Genomic DNA, 25,993 nt, shown 5'->3' on the forward strand with positions numbered 1-25,993 from the left:
ATGTTTGAGGCCTCTCTGTGCAAAAACGAGTTGTACAGTGGAGGTAAGAATGATATGTTTGTTATTTAAAAAAAATTACAATCACTTTAATGTTGACAGTACATCCTTCCATCCAACAGAGCAGCCAGGGGGATAACTATATCAGATGATCAACTTCTAGATTAACAAAAACTATAAGCAGATGAAGTTTTAATTACAGTGTAAGTTTGTATATATGTAAAAGTCTTTAAAAAAAAAAAGTTCCATTTAGGTTTTTTTTTTATGCTTTGTTTTTCTAAAGCTGGAAGTGCAACAAAGCTCATTGCAACCAGTGTTAATTTTGTCGAAATAAAACATTTTAGTCGACTAAATGAATACTATTTTAGTCGACTAAAATACGACTAAGATTGAAACAATTGAGATGACTAAAATGGGACTAAAACTAAAATGCTATTTTAGTCAAAAGACTAAAACCAAAACTCAATTGAAATTTTACTTAGAAATGAACACTGGTCTGTAGTGCATGTTTATACCTCAATACCATAAATAGTAACATATAAGATTTTTCACTCCAGCAGTATAAAATGAGTTTTGAAATTGTAGAGAAATGTTCACTAATGCATTACAATTTAAATACACCCATTCGATTTTAGACAACTAAAACGTAGGACCTTTTAGTCAACTAAAATGTCCTGGAGTTTTAATCATCTAAATACGACTAAAACTAAAACAATTGTAGAAGACTAAAATGGGACTAAAACTAAAATGCCATTTTAGTCCTAAGACTAAGGCCGCGTACACACGGGCGGACTGTTCGCCCAACTTTGTCCGCTGAACAGTGTTTGGGCGGACAGTCCGCTCGTGTGTGGGCTTTCAGCGGACAGTTTCAGCGGACAGTTGGACGGACAAGGTTTTTCGGAAATTCCGAAAAACTGTCCACTGAAACCTTGTTTGAGCGAACAGTCCGCCCGTGTGTAGGCTTGTTCGTCAAACAAAGTTGCGCGCATGCTCAGAAAGGATTTTCACGCCGAAAGCTATAATGCAGTGTATAGGACGTCGTATTTTTCGTCCCGTCGTACGTGCCGTTCACGTCATCGCGCACGGTCTCAGCAAACTGTTCGTCCGTCATGTGTGGCCATGTCCGTCCATGCTAAGTTTGAGCGGACTGTTTGCCGAAACTGTTGGACGGACAAAGTTGGGCGAACAGTCCGCGCGTGTGTACGCGGCCTAAGACTAAAACTAAATCGAAATTTGCTGCCAAAATTAACACTGATTGCAACTAGTTTAAAACCTGAATTTCCAAATGGGCAAAAGAACCCTACCTGTGTCTGTCTACACCAAGAGTTAATGAAAGCAAGGTTGTTGTCAATTTATTGTAGCACCCCCCTAGTTCAGAGTAGGCTACTATGTAAGTTTAGTTAGTTCCTTGGTAAACGGTGGAGCAAGAGTTTATTACTTAGGGTTGTTCAGTGTCTCCCAGGCTGCTATTCTGCTACTCCCCATGTCTTCTAGAGACTTTTAGAAGTATAGTGGGTGGGGGGGGGGGGGGGGAGTAGGACAGGCAACCTGAATATTTATAGAGCTCCAGCTAATTCCTGGAGAGGTGTGCCCAGAAGGTGGATGGAGAGCCCATAAATATTATGAGGCCTGGCAGCCAAGGTGCAGAGTTCCTGCTTTCAGTCATTCAGGAGGAGACCCCTTTGCAGGGGCTCTGCCCCTAGGGCAGAAAGAGACAGAGAGGAAACCAGAAGAGTCTTTGAAGACATTGAGATCCCAGCTACGCTAAGCTAGGGGGCCTACCAAAGACAGCTGTGTCAAGAGACTGAGCAGAGCCAGAATGGAGTTGGTGGAAGGAAGCCCAACCATTTTGGGACTAAGTGAGTAACTATACTTGCTATACAGAGGAGAAGTGACTGTGGGGTGGTCTAACTCCCCCAAGTAAGTGTAGTGCACCCAGGAGTTGTGCAAGACAACCAGAAGCATGTAATTCTTCTGCAATATCCAGGAGATGTGCAGGACAGCCAATAGAGTACTGTGAAACCAGAGGTTGTGCAATAGAGCCACATTTTGTACAGAGCAGACAAAATCCAAGCAGTCTTCAAGTCGTGACGTTTTACAGTTCTGAGGTATCCCATGCTCCCCACTCCTATCCAAGATACTGTTCCCATGCAAAACCTTAAAAGAAACCTTCAGACTAAACTTTGAGTCAGAATTTATGTATGACTGTATCTACTAGGGCTCTGAGTTAAAATCTCTCCAGAGCATTTTCTGCATATATTTAAATGTTTCTGGATTTGTGTGGGCTATCAGTGGATTCTCACAACATATCTAAGGCTCCATTCACACCTGAGCATACTGCAGCAACACCTGCTGAACCACGTTTTATTGTGTGTTTTTGTGGTGCGTTTTTGGATCAGCACCATTCATTTGAATGGGCCTCCCTCCACTCCAAAAATGCATCAAACAATCGTGGCAAAATCGCACTGCATTTGAGGTGCCATTAAGAAATAATGCCATTGCAAATGTATCCCATGTTTTGTCGTAATTATGGAATCACAGGCAGAATCACGCAATTCCAGTACGCTCAGGTGTGAATGGAGCCTAATAGGGGACCATGTTTGTTTCAGATTACAAACTTCATTGTACCCACTTTGGCATCCCCATACCCCATATCTTAGTAAAGACAAAATATATACCTGGTTTTGGTGGAAATACAGATGGGAAATGCACTGGTTCCTCTTCTGAATTAGGGCTGTAGGCTGGAAGCTGGCATGTAAACAAACTTGATTAGGTACGTGGCACACATTTGTCATGTTAAGAATGCTGTCAAGACTGTCTATTGGAATCATAATGAATGAATGAATGAAGTAATAACAGAATTTTGCACTCTTTCATATTTTTATTGCAGACTGTCAATTTTTGGGGAGAAAAACTCTTACTTCTTTCTGTCAGAAAATAGAAAATAAAATACACATTTTTCATAGGATAGGGAGGGTCTGTAACCTCTGTATTTACAACGTATAACTGTCTGTGCCTTCCTCTCCTAGTAACTGCATCCTCAATTTCTTGTCTTTGTGTCACAGGAAAGCAAGTACATTAACCACTTCAGCCCCGGAAGGATTTACCCCCTTCTTGACCAGAGCATTTTTTGTGATTCGGCACTGCATCAGCTGACAACTGTGCGTTCGTGCGGCGCTGTATCCAAACAAAATTGGCGCCTTTTTTCCCCACAGATAGATCTTTTGGTGGTATTTGATCACCTCTGCAGTTTTTTATTTTTTACTCTATAAACAAAAAAAGACTGACAATTTTGAAAGAAAAAAAACTATATTTTTTACTTTTTGCTATAATAAATATCCCACAAAAATATATAAAAAAAAACAAATTTCTTTCACAGTTTAGGCCAATATGTATTCTTCTAAAAAAATAACAATAAGTGTATATTGATTGGTTTGCACAAAAGTTATAGTGTCTACAAAATAGGGGATAGATATATGGCATTTTTATTATTATTATTTTTTTACTAGTAATGGTGGAGATTTGCGATTTTTATTGGGATTGCAACATTATGGCAGACAGATTGGACACTTTTGACACTATTTTGGGACCACTGACACTTATACAGCGATCAGAGCTAAAAATAGCCACTGATTACTGTATTAATGGCACCTTCAGGAAAGGGGTTAAACACTAGGAGGCGATCAAGGGGTTAAGTGTGTTCTCTGGGTGTGTTCTAACTGTGGGGTGATGGGCTCACTACAACATGACTGAGATCACTGCTCTCGATGACAGGAAGCAGTAGATCCCTGTCATGTAGCTAGGCGGAACAGGGAAATGCGTTGTTTACCTCTCCCCGTTCTGCCTCTCCTCACCACAATTGCGGGCTGCCGGTGAACATCAAGCTCGTGGGACCCGCAGGCACGCTCTGGCGCCAGTAGCATGCGCCCGCTAGCCAGCAAATTCAAAGGGACATACGGGTACGCCTTTTTGCCTGCCCATACCATTCTGCCAATGTAAATCGGGGTGAGGTGGTTGGCAAGTGGTTAAAATAGTCTCAACGATATTCTCACACACAAAAATAGAAACCTGACAAGATTTTAACTTTTTTCCTCTCAATCCAAAACTAAAAAAATAACCTTGTGACCAGGCTATCATCTGAGCTTTTTTCCCCACCACCTATTTATGTTTATTGTGCTCCAACAGCTGGATGACTCTTGAAGTGCAATGGACACTTTTTTTAGCAGCAGTATGGCACAGACTCAGCTTGAGACTATACGTGAGCCAAACACCCCCTGGTTCGGTTTGCACCCAACATGGAAATTGTTTGGATCCAAACACAAAATCTATTAAAGTCTATGGGACCTGAACTTAAAAAATCAAAAGTCCCCATTTTGAAGGCTTATATGCAAGTTATTGGGGTATGGGTGCCCGGGTACTGCCCTCAGGGACCTGTTTCAATGCCGAAAAACTTTGTAAAAAACGATTTTATGGCACGCTTACTGTAGCTGGCATCACTTCCGGTTTCTCCTCGAGAGCACTTCCGGCTGCTGCAACTCACACCGATCAGAGACACAACATGTTGGTGCTAACTCTAGCAGCATTTATGTAAGTGCACAATTAGCTGTTTTTACTGCCATTTATTTATATTAAATATACTGTACTATGATCTGGTATATTTCTTTTGGGGTTCCCTTTTGAGAGTGTATGGGAGAGAGATCCTTGGATAGTAGAACTGGGCGAATCTTTGAGTTACATCCATTAAGAATTGCTGGATAGAACAAAGGCTGGATTATGATTATCAAGCGTGCTTTATATTGATAGTTTGTGAGTGTGCATTTTTTACACACGTTTTGGCGGAGCACTATATGGAGAGAAATATGAAAGACACCTTCTTTTCTGCATGGTGAAAGGAGTTCTTCTTTGAAGATTATTCATCACATTGATGGGACTTGTTTAATGGATGATTGTTGATGTTGTGTTTCAATTTGCAAGGTTGACAGAAGTAACATCTATCTCTTATTTGTCATTTATGTTTCACAAGCAATTTTACTGATGCTTAAAGTGAAACAATAAAAATTAAAAATTCCTTTAAATATGGTGCCGGGGGTGGGGTGGTCCCCTTATGCCGCGTACACACAATCAAACAATCCGGTGGAAAAGTCCGCCAGACAATCCCCCCGTGTGTGGGCTCCGGCGGACTTTTTTTACCCAAAAGTCCGGCGGACTAAGAAAGTAGTTTTGCACCAAAATATGTCCACCGGACTCGCAGTCCAGCAGACAATATGGCCATGTGTGTGCTAGTCCGCCGTACTTTTGAAATAAACAGACTTTTCCCAGCCGGAGAAAAGTCCGCTCATTTTGAGCGCAGCTCCAGGTAGACGGGGCTAGCGAAGGAAAGCGTCACTGGCCCCGTCACCTGGTATGGAGTTAAAGGGGAAGCCCTACGCTGAAAAAACGGTGTGGGGCCCCCCCAGGTCCAAATCAGACCCTTATCCAAGCACGCAACCTGGCCGGTCAGGAAAGGGGGTGGGGACGAGCGAGCACCCCCCTCCTGAGCCGTACCAGGCGGCGTGCCCTCAACATGGGGGGGTGCTTTGGGGAAGGGGGGGCGCGTGGCTGACATGGACCTGGGGGGCCCCCACGCCGTTTTTTCAGCGTAGGGCTTCCCCTTTAACTCCATACCAGGTGACCTGCTTCTCAAAATGAACGGACTTTCCTCCGTGTGTGTGGGCGAGTCGGTTCATCTCAAAAGTACAGCGGATAGTCCGGCGGACTAAGTCCTCCGGACCTAGTCCATCGCAAAAGTACCGTGTGTGGGCAGGTAGCTCGTTCGGACAGTCCGGTGGACAGTCTGGCGGTTTGTCCGCCAAGCTAAGTCCGCCGGATAGTCTGATACGTGTGTACACAGCATTAGTCTGCCTCTAAAGTGGTGCATCTGTACCGTGTAAAGAACCTGCTGCAGCAAACCTGACATATATAAAGAAAAACAAATGACGCTAAAATATGACGTTATAAAATATATATTATAATATAAATTTTCCTGTCTGAAAGCCATTGCTGGTTATACCAAAATGTTAAAAGAAAAATGGCGTCGGGCACGGCATGCAGTCTGGTCAGGCCAAGAAAGAGGGGGGTTGGTGGCACTGCCCCCTTGTAATGTCAACGACCAGTGCATGATGGGTCAGTGATGTCACATGAGGCGGTGCCACCAGGTGACATCCCCAGGTGGCTCCACTCCTTACCAATTTAAGAACTGTCTGGCGGTAGAGCAGGCAGTGGGCACTTAGTCCTCATCAGAGGCGGAGCTTTTTTATTTTTTAGGACCGGTGATTCGGTGGGTGTCATGATTAATGATGGATCTACTTCGGGGACATTTTTTATTTTTATTAAAGGAATTGTCAAAAACTGTGTGTGTGATTTTATTTCTTTTTGACACTTTTTTTGGTGAATGAGTGAGGGTACCACAGTGTACCCCATACTCATTCACATGGGGGGGCAGGATCTCTGGGCCTCCCTATTAAAGGGGGCTTTCAGATTCCGATGTCTACCCACAGACCCCCATAGCCACTGCCCACCAGGGTTGTGGGAAAGAGGCCTTTGTCCCCATCAACATGAGGACAAGGTTTTTTGAGGTGGGGGGCAGAGCCCTCCCTGCCCCAAAGCATCCCCCCATGTTGAGGGCATGTGGCCTGGTATGGTTCAGAAGAGGGCACTCACTCTCTCCCTTCCTGATCTGCCAGACTGCATGCTGGGATAAGGGTCTGGTATGGTTTTGGGGGGGAACCTCACACATTTTTTATTTAAATTTTAGCAATGGGTTCCCCTTAAAATCAATACCAGACCCAAAAGGCCCAGAATAGATTAGGGGGCCCAGACCTTTTTTTTATTCAAATTTTTCTATTGCCGGCAATGTTTTTTTTTTTCTTCATTCAGCTGTTAGCCAGAAAAGCCGCACATTTTTGGTGAATGGGTAGGGTACCCAATACTCATTCACATAAAGGGGGGCGGGATCTTGGTGCCCCCTTGTTAAAGGTAGCTTCCAGATTCCGATGAGCCCTCCGTCCGCAGACCCCAACAATCACAGCCCAGGGTTGTGGGGAAGAGACCCTTGTCCACATCAACATAGGGACAAGATGTTGCCCCAAAGCATCCCCCATGTTGGGGGCATGTGGCCTGGTATGGTTCAGGAGGGTGGTGCTCGCTCATCCCTCCCTTTTCCTGGAATGCCGGGCTTCATGCTTGGATAAAGGTCTGGTATGGATTTTGGGGGGACCTCACGCTTTTTTTATTCAGAATTTTCTATTGCTGGCATTTTGTTTACACTTCAGCTGTCAGTGTGGAAGCCCGTTGACAGCTGATGAATCACCAGTTGTTAAGGATGCAGTGGCCAATTTTCTGGCCCACTGCTTAACAACCAGGTATTTTTCACACAGAATTCGAAACGGTCGATGATTTTTCAACCAATTGTTCTGAAAATTTGGAATTCATTAGAAAATTAAACTCATTACTATTGCTATTGCTATTTCATTCAGAGATTCAGATACATCTGAATTGTTGAATAATCAAAAATTCGGACCGAAATGAATTTCACATGTCTAGTCCCCATTTTGAAAGCCTATATGCAAGTTATTGGCCATAAAAAGGGTGGGGGCCCAGGTGCTGCTCTGAGAAATGTACTAATGCAAAAAAAACTTTCAAAAAAGATAAATGTTTAACCACCTCGCGCCCGCCCTATAGCCGAATGACGGCCGTAGAGCAGGCGCGTTCGTCCGGGAGGCCGTCCCTGGACGTCCTAATGTTTACTTCCGCAATGCGCGCCGCCGCGGGCGCGCATCACGGAAGTTCTGTGTTCGCCGTGTCCCCCGGGGACAGGCAAACACAGATCGCTGTAAACTGCCAATCACAGCGACCGTTTACAGCGCGATCGGCGTGTCCAATGGGAGATGATCTCATATGTAAACAGATCATCTCTCAGCGCCGCTCTCCCTCCTCACACAGACAGAGTGTGAGAGGGGAGAGATGAACGGCTGCAGCAGCAGCCGTTCTGCTTTGCTGTGTTTTGAAAAAAAAAAGTAAAAAAAAAAGTGCCATCCTCCCCCAGCAGTGCCATCCATCCTCCCCCAGCAGTGCCATCCTGCCCCAGTGCCATCCACCCCAGTGCTACCTGCCCCCAGTGCCATCCACCCCAGTGCTACCTGCCCCCAGTGCTACCTGCCCCCAGTGCCACCTGCCCCCAGTGCCACCTGTCCCCAGTGCCACCTGTCCCCAGTGCCACCTGTTGTCAGTGCCATTTGTCCCCAGTGCCATCTGTCATCAGTGCCACGTATAAGTGCCATCTGTCATCAGTGCCACGTGTCATCAGTGCCACATAGTGCCATCTGTCATCAGTGCCACGTATTAGTGCCATCTGTCATCAGTGCCACGTATCAGTGCCATTTGTCATCAGTGCCACCTGTCAGTGTCACGTGCCATCTGTTGTCAGTGTCACGTGTCATCAATGCCACTTATCAGTGTCATCTGTCATCAGTGTCACGCGTCATCAGTGCCATGTATTAGTGCCATCTGTCATCAGTGCCACGTATTAGTGTCACGTGTCTTCAGTGCCACGTATTAGTGCCACGTGTCATCAGTGCCATGTATAAGTGCCACGTGTCATCAGTGCCACATATTAGTGCCATCTGTCATCAGTGCCACGTGTCATCAGTGCCACGTATAAGTGTCACCATTGCCACGTATCAGTGCCATCTGTCATCAGTGTCACGTGTCATTGTCCTGGTGCTTCAAAAGTGTAATAAATAGTCAACAAGTTAGATGTGTAATTTATGTTCCTAGAACACATGATGGCGCTACCTGCATGTTGGGCCTCTCTATGTGGCCAGGCTGTGAAAAAGTCCCACACATGTGGTATTGTAATACTCAGGAGGAGTAGCAGAATTTTTTTTTGGGGGGGGGGGGGGGTGTCATTTGTGGTATACACATGCCATGTGAGAGAAATAACCTATTACAATGACAATTTTGTGGAAAAAAAAAATATGAAAAATCTTAATTTTGCCAAGAATTGTGGGAAAAAATGACAACATCAAAAAGCTCACTATGCCTCTTACTAAATACATTGGAATGTCTACCTTCCAAAAAGGGGTCATTTGGGGGGTATTTGTACTTTCCTGACTTGTTCGGGTCACAAGAAGCGAGATAGTCCACCAGTACATCAGATGTGATCAATTTTGTGCGATTCGCACCACAGCTTGTAGACTCTCTAACTTTTACAAAGACCAAATAATATCCACTAATTTGGGTTATTTTTTTTACCAAAGATATGTAGCAGTATAAATTGTGGCCAAAATTTATGAAGAAAAAATAATAATTTGCAACATTCTGTCACAGAAACAAAGAAATATGCGTTTTTTTTCAAAATTTTTGGTCTTTTTTCATTTATAGCGCAAAAAAATAAAAACCCCAGAGGTGATCAAATACCACCAAAAGAAAGCTCTATTTGTGGGGAAAAAAAGACAAAAAATTCATTTGGGTACAGTGTTGCATGACTGAGTAATTGTCATTCAAAGTGTGAGAGCACCGAAAGCTGAAAATTGGTCTGGGCAGGAAGGGTGTTTAAGTGCCCAGTAAGCAAGTGGTTAAAGAGCAGTGATTTTAATGGTGCTTAAAGCAAAACAATAAAAATTAAAATTTCTTTAAATACAGTGCCTGGGGATTCCCCTTAGTCTGCCTGTAAAGTGGTGCATCTGTACCATGTATAGAACCTGCTGAAGCAAAACTGACATTTATAAAGAAAAAATAATTACTTTTAATTATTTTACTATTAATTACTTTTAATTACTTTTAATACTATAATTAATTCATACTTCGTAATTTGTGTCCGAAATTAAATTTCGATTCATACAAAATACGAATTGTCGTTAGGTTCGTTAACTTATTGTAACAATTATGAACATTCTTTACGATTAATTTAAAGGCAAACATATATATATACTTCAATATGACAGTCAATGCTGATGGAAGTTTGGTTTTTATCCGAAATACGAAATTCCGTTGAAGAATTTCCGATCCGAAGTACAAATTTTCGTTAGATGCGTTCACTTTTCGGTCCAACATGTGACTGTTGGTTGATCAAGGTTTTCTTCTGCTTCTGAGGCCTATAGGGCAGGCACGATCATGTGACTTCCCTTTGTGGGTTAGTTAGTGTAGTGGAGCAGATCACATGATTATTTGTGCATTTAAGCAAATATCTTTGCAATCCTTAGTTTTTCATTGTTCATTTTGGTTTATATCTGTTGTAGTTTGGGAGTGTATCATCTGTTAGTGTTAAGTTTCTGGTCCACCAGAAGATCCTTAAAAGCTACACATCATGCCGAGACCCAAAGAAATTCAGGAACAATTGAGAAAGAAAGTAATTGAGATCTATCAGTCTGGAAAGGGTTATAAAGCCATTTCCAAAGCTTTGGGAATCCAGCGAACCACAGTGAGAGCCATTATCCACAAATGGCGAAGACATGGAACAGTGGTGAACCTTCCCAGGAGTGGCCGGCCGCCCAAAATTACCCCAAGAGCGCAGCGACGACTCATCCAAGAGGTCACAAAAGACCCCACAACAACGTCCAAGGAACTGCAGGCCTCACTTGCCTCAGTTAAGGTCAGCGTTCATGCCTCCACCATCAGGAAAAGACTGGGCAAAAATGGCCTGCATGGCAGAGTTCCAAGGAGAAAACCACTGCTGAGCAAAAAGAACATCAAAGCTCGTCTCAATTTCTCCACAACACATCTTGATGATCCCCAAGACTTTTGGGACAACATTCTGTGGACCGATGAGACAAAAGTGGAACTCTTTGGAAGGTGTGTGTCCAAGTATATCTGGCGTAGAAGGAACACTGCATTTCATAAAAAGAACATTATACCAACAGTAAAATATGGTGGTGGTAGTGTGATGGTCTGGGGCTGTTTTGCTGCTTCAGGACCTGGAAGACTTGCCGTGATAAAAGGAACTATGAATTCTGCTGTCTACCAAGATATCCTGAAGGAGAATGTCCGACCATCTGTTTGTGTACTCAAGCTGAAACGAACTTGGGTTCTGCAGCAGGACAATGATCCTAAACACACCAGCAAGTCCACCACCGAATGGCTGAAGAAAAACAAAATGAAGACTTTGGAGTGGCCTAGCCAAAGTCCTGACCTGAATCCTATTGAGATGTTGTGGTATGACCTTAAAAAGGCCGTTCATGCTCGAAAACCCTCTAATGTCACTGAATTAGGACAATTCTGCAAAGATGAGTGGGCCAAAATTCCTCCAGGATGCTGTAAAAGCCTCATTGCACGTTATCGCAAACGCTTGGTTGCAGTTGTTGCTGCTAAGGGTGGCCCAACCAGTTATTAGGTTTAGGGGGCAATCACTTTTTCACACAGGGCCATGATGGTTTGGATTTTTTTTCACCTTTAATAATAAACACCTTCATTTACAAATTGCGTTTTGTGTTTACTTGTGTTGTCCTTGACTATTGTTTAAATTGGTTTGATGTTCCGAAACACTTAAGTGTGACAAACATGCAAAGGAACAGGAAATGAGGAAGGGGGCAAACACTTTTTCACACCACTGTACATGAGCAGCAGGTGGGACATTCTGTCTCTGCGCCCTCTGAGCTCAGCTCACCTCCCATAAAGCTGAGGCGAATGGTAGGTGGTAAAGAGCCTGGCAAATAGCAGACATTTGCATGTCGCCAGCTGTTCCAGGATTTACCTCCTAGAACCAGCAGCACAGTTCATAGCAAAAGTGGCGCTACCACCTCTGCCACTGCTGCTGGTAGCATGCTGCCCATTGGTATCTTTTATGGAAGAGGGCAGACCAAAGGGGTTCCCAGTGCACATACATTTGTGCAGCCAAAGCTGGAGATCCTGGCCATTCACCAGGAAACATGTCAGGAGGCAGAGGCTCATGATGATGTCACCACCACCATTGCTGCCAGTGCCATCACCATCAGCACTACAGGGAGCTTGGCAGTGATCAGCAAGGAGACAGAGTTTACTGCTTCTATTGATCACTGTTCCCTTGGCAACGTGGAAGAGGTAGAAGCAGGCTTTCCTGACATCGTTGTAGACAAATTTAATTTCCAGCCCTCTACCCATGTTGGCACCACCGTCTCCCTTCAGTCCCCACTACTTTTCTCTCCTGAAAAGACTCCTGCCCAAATGCTTTTTAAGCCTCCAGCATCAGAATGGGCCAATGCAACCATTAGGCTTCAATCCATCACAGCACCCAAAATACCTGGGATGTTCACGTCTCTTCCTCCTGCTCCTGCCGAACCTCAGGAAGAGAGTGTGACCACTGCAGTGGAAGGGATTCCATCGGGCAGTGTCATTGGTGTTGCCTGCTGTTCCAGCATTTGGCAGCATTTTAATAGAATTGGTGTCGGTCAGAAGGCCAAATACAATCACTGTGGCAGGGAGGTCAGCCGGGGACCAAAACATAGGGCATCTCAGTAATAGTGGCATGAACCAGCACATGTGTGTGCACCACCACGCAGTGCTGTTAGGGGAGAAAAGTATAATGGCCCCTCTTGCAAACACCAAAAGGGGAACCAATAGTGGTACTGCCACAGCCACCATGAGTGACAGCACCACCAGCCAGTATCAGGCAGAAAAGAATGCTGTTACCATCCCGCATCCAATCCATACCAGTCAGGCCACCCTGGAAGATTTTGGTGGCTTTCAGAATAAGGGTATGTCTCGGGCGCAGGTACGTAAAATAACACGCCTGATTGGCCAGCTCGTTGCAGTTGGAGGAGCACCTTTCAACATGGTGGAAGGTGAGCCCTTCAAGCAATTGATGCAGGCTGTTGCACCACAGTACCTTGTGCCATCACAAAAGACCTTCAGCCAAACTGTGGTGCCAGTCTTATACAGGTCTTGTGGTGGGGTTCTCAAGGAGGAGATTGGAAGGGCAGGTGGACATGCAGTGCACCTGACCACTGACCTGTGGAGTGTGTGTAGTGCCCAGCATGCCTTCCTGTCCCTGACAGCACATTGGTGGCAGGCCAAGGTGTCCCATGATGTAGTTCAAACATCTGGATCCTCGTCAGCAGTTGACAAACGGGCACCATTCCTTCCTCCTGCACGCTGAGGTGCTTGATGAAAAGCACACAGCTCAAAACATCCTGTAAGCCCTGCAGAAAATGTTGTTGCATTGGTTTGGACAGGCAGACAGCAACTACCGGTTTGGCTATGTTGTCACTGATGGAGGAGGCAACATGATCAAGGCTGTAAGGGATGGTAGCTTTGTGGGTGTGCGCTGCTCAGCCCACCTTCTCCACCAGTAGGGATGAGCTTCGTGTTCGAGTCGAACATACGTTCGACTTGAACATCGGCTGTTCGCCCGTTCGGCGAATTCCGAACGTTAAGGGCCGTTCGCACCAAATTCATGTGGCGCTCACGGCGCAGTGCATTGCTGGCTCATGATTGGCCAAGCATGCACTGTGACCCCGCATGCTTGGCCAATCACAGCGCCGGCAGCGAGGAGAGCCATGATTGGCCACAATCATAGCTCAGGCTGTGTAGTACACGCCCCACACTATATAAGGCCACCAGCGCGGCGGCCTTGTGTAGTGTGTTGGCATCTGTAGCAGTTAATGGGTGTTCTGTGTACCTTCAACACAGTATACACCGATCGTTATCGGCCGATTTTTCATTCTTGCTCTTCTGTAGTGGTTGTTGTCTGCGTGCCCTGACCGCTATATTCACCTATATATCTAGCGATATATCTATCTTTTATAATAGGGCTGTCAGTCAGTGTTAGGAGATTGTGCGTGCTGTCTGCGTGCTCTGAACGCAGTATACACCGCTATATCCACCTATCTAGCTAAATATCTTGCTCGTTTTAAATAGAGCTCTCAGTCAGTGTTAGGAGATTGTGCGTGCTGTCTGCGTGCTCTGAAAAAGATGGACGGCAAAACAAATTATACAGGGGTGATAACCCTTCCCTATGCTTTCCAAAAAGCTTAAAAATAGTTTTTTTGACTGGAGCTACACTTTAAAAATGTACCAGTTGAAAATTACAAACCGATTCAACTTAACACAACAAACCTACACAGTCCCTGTCTTGTTTGCACCGCCTGTATACTGCTGTTCTGAGTATATAGGGCCTGGGGGCCACACGTATTTCCTTTTTTTAATATGAGTACGGGGTTCCCCTTAATATGTGTACAAGACCCAAAGGGGCTGGTAATGGACAGGGAGGGCTACCCATGCCATTTTTCTCAATGATTTTCAACCATATTGCAGGAACCAGATATAACATTAAAACCGCAAGCAGCTTTAAATGACGTTATTTCCGTTAAATGTCATTTTGTGCAGGGACTGTTCTAAACACCGGAAACATGTGGCACTTCACAGGCATACTACAGACACCCCCCAGGCACCATATTTAAAGGAATATTTCACATTTTTTTTTCATTTTAATCGTCATTAAAATCAGTGCTCCCGCCAAAACGGCCGTTTTTAAAAGTTTTTTTTGCAGTGACCCATGTCCCCTGGGGCAGGAGCCAGGTCCCCAAACCCTTTTTAGGACAGTATCTTGCATATTAGCTGTTAAAATTAACACTTTTAATTTTGAACATTCGAGTCCCATAGACTTCAATGGGGTTCTAACGTTCGTACGAATTTGGGGTCCGTTCGAAAGTTCTGGTGCGAACCGAACCGGGGGGTGTTCGGCTCATCCCTATCCACCAGGTATTAACTGACAGTTTTCGGGTAGTGGAGGCCATTTCTGATGGAATGCTGTCCAAAGTGGTGGACTCTTGTCAGAAGATGGCTGGCCACTTCCATCGGAGTGCGAGGGACAGCCACCTCCTCAGGGTGGAACAGAGGAAGGACTTCCAGAACACTGCCTAAAACAGGATGTGGGGACTAGGTGGAATTCAACCCTAGCAATGCTGGAACGCATCCTCGAGCAGCAGAAGGCTCTCCATGTCATGGTGATCATAACATTGGCATAGAGAGACCTTTAGGCAGGGAGGACTGGACCATAATTGGGCAGATTGTGGCAGTCCTCAAACCTTTCCTCTCTGTCACAGAACACCTAAGCCGCGAGGATGCCAGCATTGGTCATGTGCTCCCACACTTCAACCACCTTCAGAGCAAATTGGAGCGGTTCAAGTCGGCTGAGGAACCTTTGCCTGGTGGTGGCCCTCAACCTGATGTGTTGGCTCTGCTAAACACATTTCTGATGGAGTTAGGCAGGCACAAGCAGGAGTTGACCGCCTCTTGCCCAGAACTGATGCTAGATGCGTGACCCTCGCATCAAGGGCAAAATGGCTGTGCAGTGTAGTGCTCTGACAACATGGAGGGACAGACTAATCGACAGGGTGCGTCAGAGGGAAAGGCAGATGGTAAGGCTGGGAGAGGAGGAAGAGGAGGAAGAAGATATTGAACACCCCCTCTCCCATGCATCATTTAGTGAAGTGAGCAGAGCTCCTGCAAGTGAGCATCTTCTGTCTTGGCTAAGGCACTTGACACCCTAATGGGAACCTCCAGCATAGTGCGCCCCAAGAAACCCATATCAGCAAAGGAGGTTGTCATGTCCTATTTGTCAGCCCCACCAGTGCACCCCACCATAGATCCAATTTTTCTTTGTCAGGAGAAGAGTGAGGAGTGGCCTGCCCTCGCAGATATTGCCAAGGAGCTACTGTCCTGCCCTCCGACAAGTGTCCAGAGTGAGCGGGTGTTTTCTGTGATGGGAAACATCCTGTCACCCCAAAGATCCCAGTTGTCCCCCCAGCTAATGGAGCAGTTAGCATTTTTAAAAATCAATTTGACAAAGCTGGGGTACCCATCCCTCACTCTGAACATTCTTTGAACTGACTGTCTGCAGCAGAGATGGCCATTTGGTCTTAGTTGGTCCCTGTCCCTCCACACAATCCCTCCCCTCGCTTTTCATCTACCCCTATTTGATTGTGACATCATCTGGGATGGACGAGAAGAGAGGAGGGGCCGCCAGGGAGCAGCGGAGAGAGAAATTATTACACACGCTTCCTGTGCTACTGTGCATGCTGTCTGGTAAACATTGTGCCCTGATGTTGCCCAATGTGCCCTGATGTTCCCCAATGTGTCCCAATGTGCTCCAATATGCCCTGATGTGCCCCAATGTGCTCCAGTATGCCCTGATGTGCCCCGATGTGCCCTGATGTTCCCCAATGTGACCTGATGTTCCCCAATGTGACCTGATGTTCCCCAATGTGTCCCCATGTGTTCCAATATGCCCTGATGTGCCCCAATGTGCCCTAATGTGCTCCAATATGCCCTGATGTGCCCCAATGTGCCCTGATGTGCTCAAATGTGCCCTGATGTGCCTTAATGTGCCCTGATGTGCCCCATCATTCTTCTCATTTACACATATGACTGCCAGAACAGATAAAAAGACATTTAGGAAAATGTATCAAAATTGGAGCGAACAGAATCTGGAGCAGTTGCCCATGGCAACCAATCAGCTTCTCTTCAGTTTGTACCGTTAGGATTTGAAAATGAAAGAGAGAAGCAGATAGTCTGCCATGCACTGCTGGTCCAGTTTTCTCCTGCTCCAGTTTCGATAGATCCCCCACACTGTTTGGGTTCACCGGGGATGTGCGGAGAGCACATGAGTGGTAACACCAAACAATTTCCAGTGACCCTGCACATCTCTGGTGACCCTGTACAGTGCGGGGGATCAAAACTGGAGCAGGCAAAAACTGGAGCAGCTGTGCATGGCAGCCATGTGCTCATTATGAGGGCTCCCACCATCCCTGTGCTGTGCTGACTTTCTCCTGGGGCTGTACCCCTGCTGTGTTTAGTATGTCAGCACAGCACAGGGATGGTGGAAGCCCCTCATAATGAGCACAGCAGGGGTACAGCCCCAGGAGGAAGTCAGCATAGCACAGGGATGGTGGAAGCCCCTCATAATAAGCATAATGAGTCGACGACGATGACTGATCCGAAATTCGTAAACAAAAGTTTGTATTTCGTACAAAATTTGGACGCATGGCAATTCGTATTTCGGATCCTCCCAAACGTACGAATTTCCCTAAGTTTGTGATTTGTACGAAACTAATCGCACGTGTCTATTATTTAGTAAACAACGGCTTGGGGAGCTAGTCTGTATGATGAGGCCACACTTAAGTGCACTCGGAACAAGATTAGAGATTTTTTGGATAAATTGTGGTGTCTCTTTGACAGACTTTAGATGGAAATAAAGTTTTAGACCACAGTGAGCAAGCCTAATATGAAGAAGCCAAATTACACTCAGGCCTAGATTAACAATGTTTTTTTTGATAACGTCTAGTGTCTCTTTTTCAGAATTTGGAGAGAAGTAACAGTTGTGGAAAATTTGGGCTTTGGGTGTTGGTGGAGTCTTAACACTGTAACCCTATAGAAGTACTCTTGATGAAAGCAAGGCTTGGCTTTGCTGTAAAAAAACAAATTGACACCCCCTGTCAAACAGGAGTGGAAAAATTGGTCTTTGGGTGTTGTTGCTGCCTTCACCCTGTAACCTTCTAGAGGTTCTCTTGATGAAAGCAAGAATGGACCTTGCTGTAAAAAACTGAAATTTGATACACCTGTCACACAGTAGTAGAAAGATTAGTCTTTGGGTGTTGTTGGTGCCTTCATCCCATAACCTTATAGAGGTACTTTTGATGAAAGCAAGAATTGGCCTTGCTGTAAAAAAATTAAAATTTGCTGCCCTTCTCAAACAGGTGCAGAAAAAATGGTCTTTGGGTGTTATTGGTGCCTTCACCCCATAACCTTCTAGAGGTATTCTTGATGAAAGCAAGAATTGGCCTTACAGTAAAAAAATTTAATTTGACGCCCCTGTCAAAGAATTGAGGAAAAATATATGTCTTTGGGTATTGTTGGCGCCTTCATCCCATAGCTTTCTAAAGGTACTCATGATGAAAGCAAGAATTGGCCTTTCTGTAAAAAAATTTAATTTGATGCCTGGGTCACACAGTTGCAGAAAACTTAATCTTTGGGTGTTGATGGTGCCTTCACTGTAACCTTCTGGAAGTATTCTTGATGGAAGGAAGAATTGGACTTGTGGCAAAAGAAAATGCAATTTGATGCACCTGTCAAACAGTTGCAGGAAAATTGGTCTTTGGGTGTTGTTGGTGCCTTCATCCTGTAATCTTCTAAAGGTACTCTTGATGAAAGCAAGAATTGGCCTTAGTATAAAAAATTGACATTTGATGCCCGGGTAACAAAGTTGCAAAAAGAATTGGTCTTTGGGTGATAATTGTGCCCATGAAACCTATACCAAAAAATGCTTTAGGATAAAATCAACACCCACAAAGCAGCCTAGACTGTTTTGCAGAGACTGGAGATCCCAATAACACTTAATGAGTTACATTGGCATCAGGAGCTTGATAGCTGCTGCTAATCCAGGACTGAGTTATTTTGACAAATGTCAGCTGGTCAATGGAGTCTGTGGACAGAAGCACTCTTTTATCTGTTATATCTGTCACAGAACCTCTGGCAGCACCGAATACAGTTTGGAAACCACGCTGGATGCAGGGCAGCCCAGCAGCTTAATTGCATACTGACCAAGTCCAGGCCACTGGTCTATTCTCATGACCCAAAAACCCAGTGGATCATCTACCGGAAAGATCTCCATGACTCTTTTCGCCCTTAGATAATCTTGCACCATTTGATGCAGACGCAGCCGATGGGATGTTGAAGCTAACAGCCCTGGGTGCCAAGGACTAAAACATTTTTGCAATGCATCACTGAGGAAGCCCCCTTTCTCCACCACTCCTTGCTCCTCCAACAGAAGCCTCAAAACTAGCTTTTACATGAGACTGTAACCTACCAGAATCTGGAAAGACATCCCATAAACTCCTCTTTAAGGTATCCTCAAGATATTTCATCCCGTGCTCCCTCTGCAGGGACATGATGAGTTCCAAGACTTTCCCCTTGTAGCAGTGGTCAAAGAGGGTTGCCAACCAATAATGATCCTTATCCTTGATTCCTTGAATTCTCTGGTCCTTTCAGAGGCTTTGAAGAATTATGCCGTGTGCACACGATCCGAATTCTCGTCGGAAAAAGCTCTGATGGTTTTCCAGACGGAATTCGGCGGAAGCTGCCTTGCCTACACATGGTCGCACCAAATCCTGATCATTTATAACGTGGTGACCTACAACATGTACGACGGGAGTAGAAAAAGGAAGTTCAATAGCCAGTAGCCAATAGCTTCTGTCTCGTAGTTGAATCTGAGCATGCGTGATTTTTGGCGTGTTGGAATTGCATACACACGATCGGAATTTCTGATAGAAAGTTTTTCCGTCAGGAAAATTGAGAACATGCTATCATTTTTTGGCTGGCGGAAATTCGAATAGCTAAATTCCAATGGAGCATACACACGGTCGCATTTTCCGATGAAAAGCTCTCATCTGTCTTTTTCTGGCCAGAATTCCAATTGTGTGTACGTGGCATAAGGGAGCCTCTGCACCGCAAGTTTGCGAAAGCATGAAAAGCAGAGTCCTTGGGGTCACTGAGGATTACAGTATCTGGAACTGCCTCCTCCCAGCTGTGTGCTGCTCTTAAGGTTTCTGGGGGCTGAAAATCATCTCTTAAGATTTGACGTATGTCTTCTTCTGCTTAAATGCCTCCAAAACTGCCAGAATCCTCCTCCTCCCTCTCTTCTTGTGTGTTATGTGGCATGCAATGGTGTCTGCATAAAGCGAACCTTGAGCGGAAAGGAAGTTCTCCTCTTCCTGCTCTGCCTCAAGTGCCCTCTCAATAATACCATGCAGAGTATGCTCCAGCAGGAACACAAGAGAGATTGTCATGGCTCACTATCCTTGTCTCCTCCTCAAATGGTTACAGTACAATGCATGCATCCACTATCAGCAGCCATTGGCCTAGGGAAAAGAAGCAAAGGTACCTTGAGCCTATCCTTGTGCCATCCTCACAAAGGTACTCATTGATGGCCCTCTGCTGCATGTGCAGGGTTGACAAACTTCCACAGAATTTTTTTACTGACAAAACATGGAACATTTACAGCAGAGCACTTTATTTTACTGGCAACCTGAGAAAATACAGAACTACTATTGAAAACTAACACAGTGAATATGTACAATATATATATATATATATATATATATATATATATATATATATATATGTATATATATATATATATATATGTGTGTGTGTGGCAATACCTATAACAAAGCAATTTGCTTGCTTTACACATAATAAGTCAACACGGCATGAAATTATAAGCCCCTGATATTTACTGGCAGTTGTAAATAAAAAAAACACAGATTTGGCAAAGTTGAGTTCCACCTGGTGGCCATGTCACAAATCAGCCGGTTTATGGGCAGGTGGAATTTCCACTGAATTTCAGCCAACCGAACACTGGCTGTGTATGACCACCTGAAATGGCTATACACTCTTCTGGCCTGCTTTAGAAGATTTTGCAAACCTGGGTAACTGTTTAAGAATCGCTGCACCACCAAATTGAGATCATGTACCAGGCATGGCACATGTGTCAACTTTCCCTGTCGAAGGGCAGACAGGAGTTTAGTGCCACTATCGCAAACCATAATTCCTGGATCAAGCTTCCATGGTGTGAACCACCTCTAGTGCGGTGTAGCTCTTGTCTCCTAGACAGACCAGCTAAAGCACTGCATGGCATCTTTTAGCCTAACTTATTGAATGGCCTCTTGAAAGCCTAGGGGGTATGGGTGGTTCATAGGATGATCCAGCAGAGGAGGGCATGGAGGAGGAGGAAGAGCTGACAGATCTCGCATCATCCCCACCAGCTGTATGGAGACATGGTGGCAAAACAAGCTCCAGCACTGAGCCCTGTCCTGCATCCTTCCTAATTGCAAGCAGAGTTACCCAGTGTGCTGTGAACGAAATATATCGTTACTGACCATGCTTACTGGACCACATGTCAGCAGTAAGGTGGACCTTGTGACTGACTGCCTTGCCCAACGATGCCAAAACATTGCTTTCCACATGCTGGTACAGAGCTGGAATGGCCTTACATGAAAATAAATAGCAACTGGGAACCTGCCATTGTGGTACAGCGCAGGCAGAAATACAGGCGTTGCAAAGTCAGCAATTTGAAGGAGCTGGAATTTAGACATTGGGCATGTGGGTGGCAAGGAGTGTATTTTTTTTTTGCACAGCAACAGCTGGGGCAGAGAAATGTGCCTGCTATTCTCTACAGCTAGTGGTGTACTGCTGGCAGAGGTGTTGCAAGGACCTATGACACCCTTTGCTATACCATAATCCTTGTCAGTGGAGGCTGCTGGGAGTTCATTAGATATAGAGTGGTTAGACATGAGAGATGAGCAATGAGGAGGAGAAAAATTGTGTCCCTTATGCGTTGCTTTCAGGTACTCTTGCTAAGCCCACAGGGTGGGCAAATATAAGGATCACTTTTTGCAACCTCTGGTGATGAAAACTCCCTCTTATTTGAGGGGCTCAACACAAGTGATTAATGCACTCAAAGGGGTGGAATGGAAGGAGACCTATATTTTTGCCACTGCTGACGTTTCCTATTTGTATACAGTGATTTCTCACCGACATGGGAGAGAAGCAGTGGAGCATTTTTTGAGAACCGATACTCTCCATGACAGTAAGAGAGCATTCATTTTGAAGCTCCTTGAAGATGCCATGGAGCACAACTATTTTTGGCATGATGGTTTGTATTATGTCCAGAATAGAGGTGGAGCCATGGGGGCAAAGTTCACCCCCAGTATGGCCAACCCCTTCATGACAAAATGGGAGGAGGATGTCGTCTATCAGGAACCCAGATCAGAGCTGATGTTCTGGAAAAGATATATAGACGACATGCTCCTCGTATGGGATGGCGACCCCCTTAATGCTTTTAATTGGTAGCCCCATTCAGGCTTCAGGTGGCCCCCAATGTGGTGGATCCACCGAAACAGCTTTCTTTTTTTTAAAATATGGGAATAGTTTTTCCTTGCAGAAAATGCCCAATCTGCAAACTAAATGTGAATAGGAGTAGTGAAGGGATATTTAGCTTATCCACTTTCATTCTTAAAGAAATCTAGTTTCCATTTTGTGCCCCCTTCTAACATCCACCTCACAAAATGTATGCTCAAGTTTTGCTAGTCTAGTTTCGTTTCCCATGTTACTGTTCTCTTATTTAGTTGTTTCGTTTCTTGGAAAGCACATGATTTTGAGGAATTGCTAGTTTCACTTTTATTGTAGGCTGTACTTGTATATGATTGGATAATCTGTATGACACGTTCAAAGGGTGGCACTTTCTGAAAGCCCCCTTTAAATATTCACACCAAAGAATAAAGATTAGATTTGCTCGGAGAGACTTTGTTGTTTTGTGTCATTGTCTCAATGGGCTAATCTCCCAGGCCTGTGTGGGGATTGAACGTCACACTTTGACAGACATGAAGGGGTTAAGAAATCACCTTTAGACAATCTACATTTCCTTCAGTTTGGGGGCTCGTCCGGGGTCGATTATAATATATGTCTATATGGTGAGTTGAATTGATATATGCATCTCTCACTGTGACATTATTCAGAAATCGTTCTTTGAACCTGTGATTTATGTAGAAGTTGTTTTCAGACCTCGTTGATAAGTTTAACTGCTCCGAGAAGCAGTAAAAAAAGCTGTTCTGAGTTAACAGTGATAAAGCCTTGGGTGGGCTTTAATGGACTCTGAGAAGTTCATTTAATAAGACTGCTTTAAGAAGCAGCACCTGTTCCCGTGTGAACAGGTAGAGAAGCCTTGGGTGGGCTTTAATGGACTCCGAGAAGTTCATTTAATAAGACTGCTTTAAGAAGCAGCACTTGTTCCCGTGTGAACAAGGAGAAAGCTCTGGGGGGGCTTTCACGGACTCTGAGAAGTTCGTAGGAAAATGATTTATACAGTACTGTAATTATAAGAAAAAGTCTGCTAAAGTGTGACGGACAAAACCCTTCTCTTTGCTTATCTTCCTATCGCCTGTAGAAGTTTATAAGATGATCTGTTAACTGTTTGTGTGGAATTTGTCAGCGTTGTAAGGTAAGACGACGCTTTCCACTGCACTGTGTTATAAGGGTACGTAAATAAAAGGCGACAGACGCGTCTTGCGGTGAACTCCCGGCTCCTTTTTGTGATTGATGGAAGTTCCCCAACCGAGACGTAGAGACGTAGAGCGATGCTACAGTATCCGGTGATGTATTTATGTTTTCTCTTAATGATTTACATATGAATGCTTTGACTCTAATGTATGAGATAGTGAGCATAGTAGCAGTGTTAATAACACTCTCTTAAGGTAATACATAAATTGGCATAGTCGGTAGTATACTCTGAGGCTAACTTTTGATCAAAACATGCTGTGGAGATCCCCGGCTGGACCGAGGCTCCCTATAGCATCCTAGCCAAAACACTGTCCACGATGGGTTTAACAGAGACATGAGATGGTGGATTTAAGGGTTAAATCAATGTTTTCTATGCATGTACCATGCACCCCCCTCCTCCCCCTTACATTCCACAACCAGATAAGAGTTTCATGAAAGACTTCATTACATGAGGACACACAGTAAATATCAGAGTGGGCTACAAGCACAATAACTGATTTCTGACAGCGAAGGATGCTGCAGGATGTTTTGACATCCTTAAACAAACTAGTGCAGACACATTATCAAAATGATTTCTCAGGAAATAAAAGGGGTAACTTTTATAAAAGGGAGGGGGCAAGGACAAAGAGGGGGTTACACACAGAGACAACCAAGAGGGAAATTGTCTCGCCCTACATTAACATTAACCCAGTAAGAAGGCAAATGGTGACTATAGGTTTGTACAAGACCTAAGGGCCATCAATAGCCTAATGGTACCGATTGCCCCAATAGTGCCTGATGTGTCATCAATAGTGCCATACCACAGGATGCAGAGTATTTTACTGTGATTCATTTATTGAATGCTTTTTTTTATTTCCGTCCCTGTGGATGAGGAGACACAGCCAATTTTTGCTTTCTAACTAACATGGTGTAGAATGCCCCAGGGCTATGTAGACTCCTCTGCAGTCTATCCCATTGTACTCCAAACTACTCTCAGAGCTTGGATACCAGGACACTGTTCATCCCTGCTGCAGTATGTGGCTCCTCATCTGCAGTTCTACTCGGTGGCCTCCCTGGAGGATGGGAGGGATCTTTTGAAATGTTTTTTTGAAAGTGGTCACAAAGTGTCAAAGAAATTATTGCAATGGTGTCAGGAAATGGTTGCATATCTTGGTTGTGTACTCTCAAAAGGAGAAAGGAAAGCCAATCACAAAAGAGCTATGGTTCTTGTGGGTCTGCCCCGCCCACTTACTAAGAAAGACATGCTTACCTTTCTTGGTATGATTGGTTACTGCCGCCAATGAATACCTGACTGTTCCTACTATGACAATCTCCTGAGACAAGCCATAGGTTCAGACATGCCAGACTGTATAAAATGGTCAGATGAAATGTGCAATGCTTTTGTGTATTTGAAAAATGCTATGGTAATGGCTCCAGGGCTCGGCCTCCCTAATTATGGAAAAATGTTTTATTTGTTTGCAAGGGAAAATTGTAAGACTTTGTCAGGTGTCCTCGCTCAGGAGCATGGAGGCAAGTTGCGCCCTATTTTTTATTTTTCCTCAAAGATGGTTCCGATGCAGGTTCAGGGCATGCCTGTGTGTCTCGGAGCTCTCGTGTCCTGTGCGATGATGGTTCAGATGACCACTTCTTTCACTCTCTCTGGGGCACGACACCACACTTCACACCACCAACAATGTATCAATCCTATTGAAAAATGTACATACACAGCACATGTCTGCTCAGAGGTTGAGTGGCTATGAGGTGATCGTGCTGTCTAATCCAAAATTGCACATCAAATATGCTTCTCCCACTGCAGGACTAGCACCAATCTTAAATGCCCTTTAGAATTAAAATGAGAACAGGATGAGGTTGTGCCACAACATGATTGCATAAACCTCATTCACCAAGACACATCACCCAGGTCTGATTTATCTTTCACAGCACTGCAGAGCACACACAGGCCAACCAACAGATAGCCAAGGGAAATGCTCTGGCTGGTTTAGCTGCTAAACAAGCTGATATTTCACAAAATGCACAGATCTAAATGCCCATGCTAGCCCCAGAATTGCCCTTCTTTAATCAGGTTCTTTCAGATTTGCAGGGATGTGCAGTAGAAGCTGATCTCAGGGATTGGGACAAAATAAGTGTGCAGAAAGATCCAAAGACTGGACTTCTCTGCAAAGAGGGGAAGCCATGTATACCAGTAGCTAGTGCATCACTTTTTATTTCCCAGTACCATGGAATAGGTCACAGAGGCTGGAAGGCCACTTGTGAACTATTGGAGAAATATTTTTATTTTCCAGAACTTTCCTGGAGGGTTAAAGATTATGTATCAAGATGCATCACATGTATCAGGAGCAACCCACACAAGGCCAAACACTCATTTTACACATTTTCAGACTGACTTCACACACATGGCCAAACTAGGCAAAAGACAGAAATATCTTTTGGTAATTGTGAACATTTTCTCAAGATGAGTTGAACTTTTTGTAACCACAAAAGAAGATGCACAAACAGTAGTGAGGATCCTCATTCAGGAAATCATTCCTTGATGGGGATGCCCACTTCAAATAATCTCAGACAATGGACCTACATTTGTATCAAGGGTCTGCCAGGACTTGGTAAAAACTCTCAAGATAGAATGGTAGTTTCACATTCCCTACCACCCTCAAAGCTCAGGGATAATAGAAAGAACGAACAGAACAATTAAAAAGACAAAATAAGAAAGGCCACAGGAGGAACCTTTGCCAACTGGAAGAAGGTCCTCCCAGCAGTCCTGGCAGAAATAAGAATGACCCCTTCCAAGACAACAGGGTATTCACCTTTTGAAGTCTTGATGGGTCTAACTTTCCCCACCCCATGGGCCAGAGCACCTTTAATGATGGAAAAGGTAGATTTAGACTTAATACAGGAAGAATATGTAAGGAAATTGGTTGAAACATTCGATACA

General features: G+C 44.6%; 1 protein-coding gene across 9 annotated transcripts in view; it reads right to left on the bottom strand.

Moving 5' to 3' along the window:
* LTBP3 (latent transforming growth factor beta binding protein 3) overlaps positions 1-25,993 on the bottom strand; it is a 1,616,087-nt gene that overhangs the window by 1,101,355 nt on the left and 488,739 nt on the right. For all 9 annotated transcript variants that reach the window (XM_077457876.1, XM_077457830.1, XM_077457857.1 and 6 more), the window contains exon 10: positions 2,676-2,745. In XM_077457876.1, coding sequence (XP_077314002.1) covers positions 2,676-2,745 — 70 coding nt within the window. The remainder of the gene's footprint in view (positions 1-2,675; positions 2,746-25,993) is intronic.

Source organism: Lithobates pipiens, unplaced genomic scaffold, assembly GCF_037356315.1.
Source record: "Lithobates pipiens isolate NorthernLeopardFrog02 unplaced genomic scaffold, aLitPip1_a1.2 Scaffold_10, whole genome shotgun sequence".
Classification (NCBI taxonomy): Eukaryota; Metazoa; Chordata; class Amphibia; order Anura; family Ranidae; genus Lithobates; species Lithobates pipiens.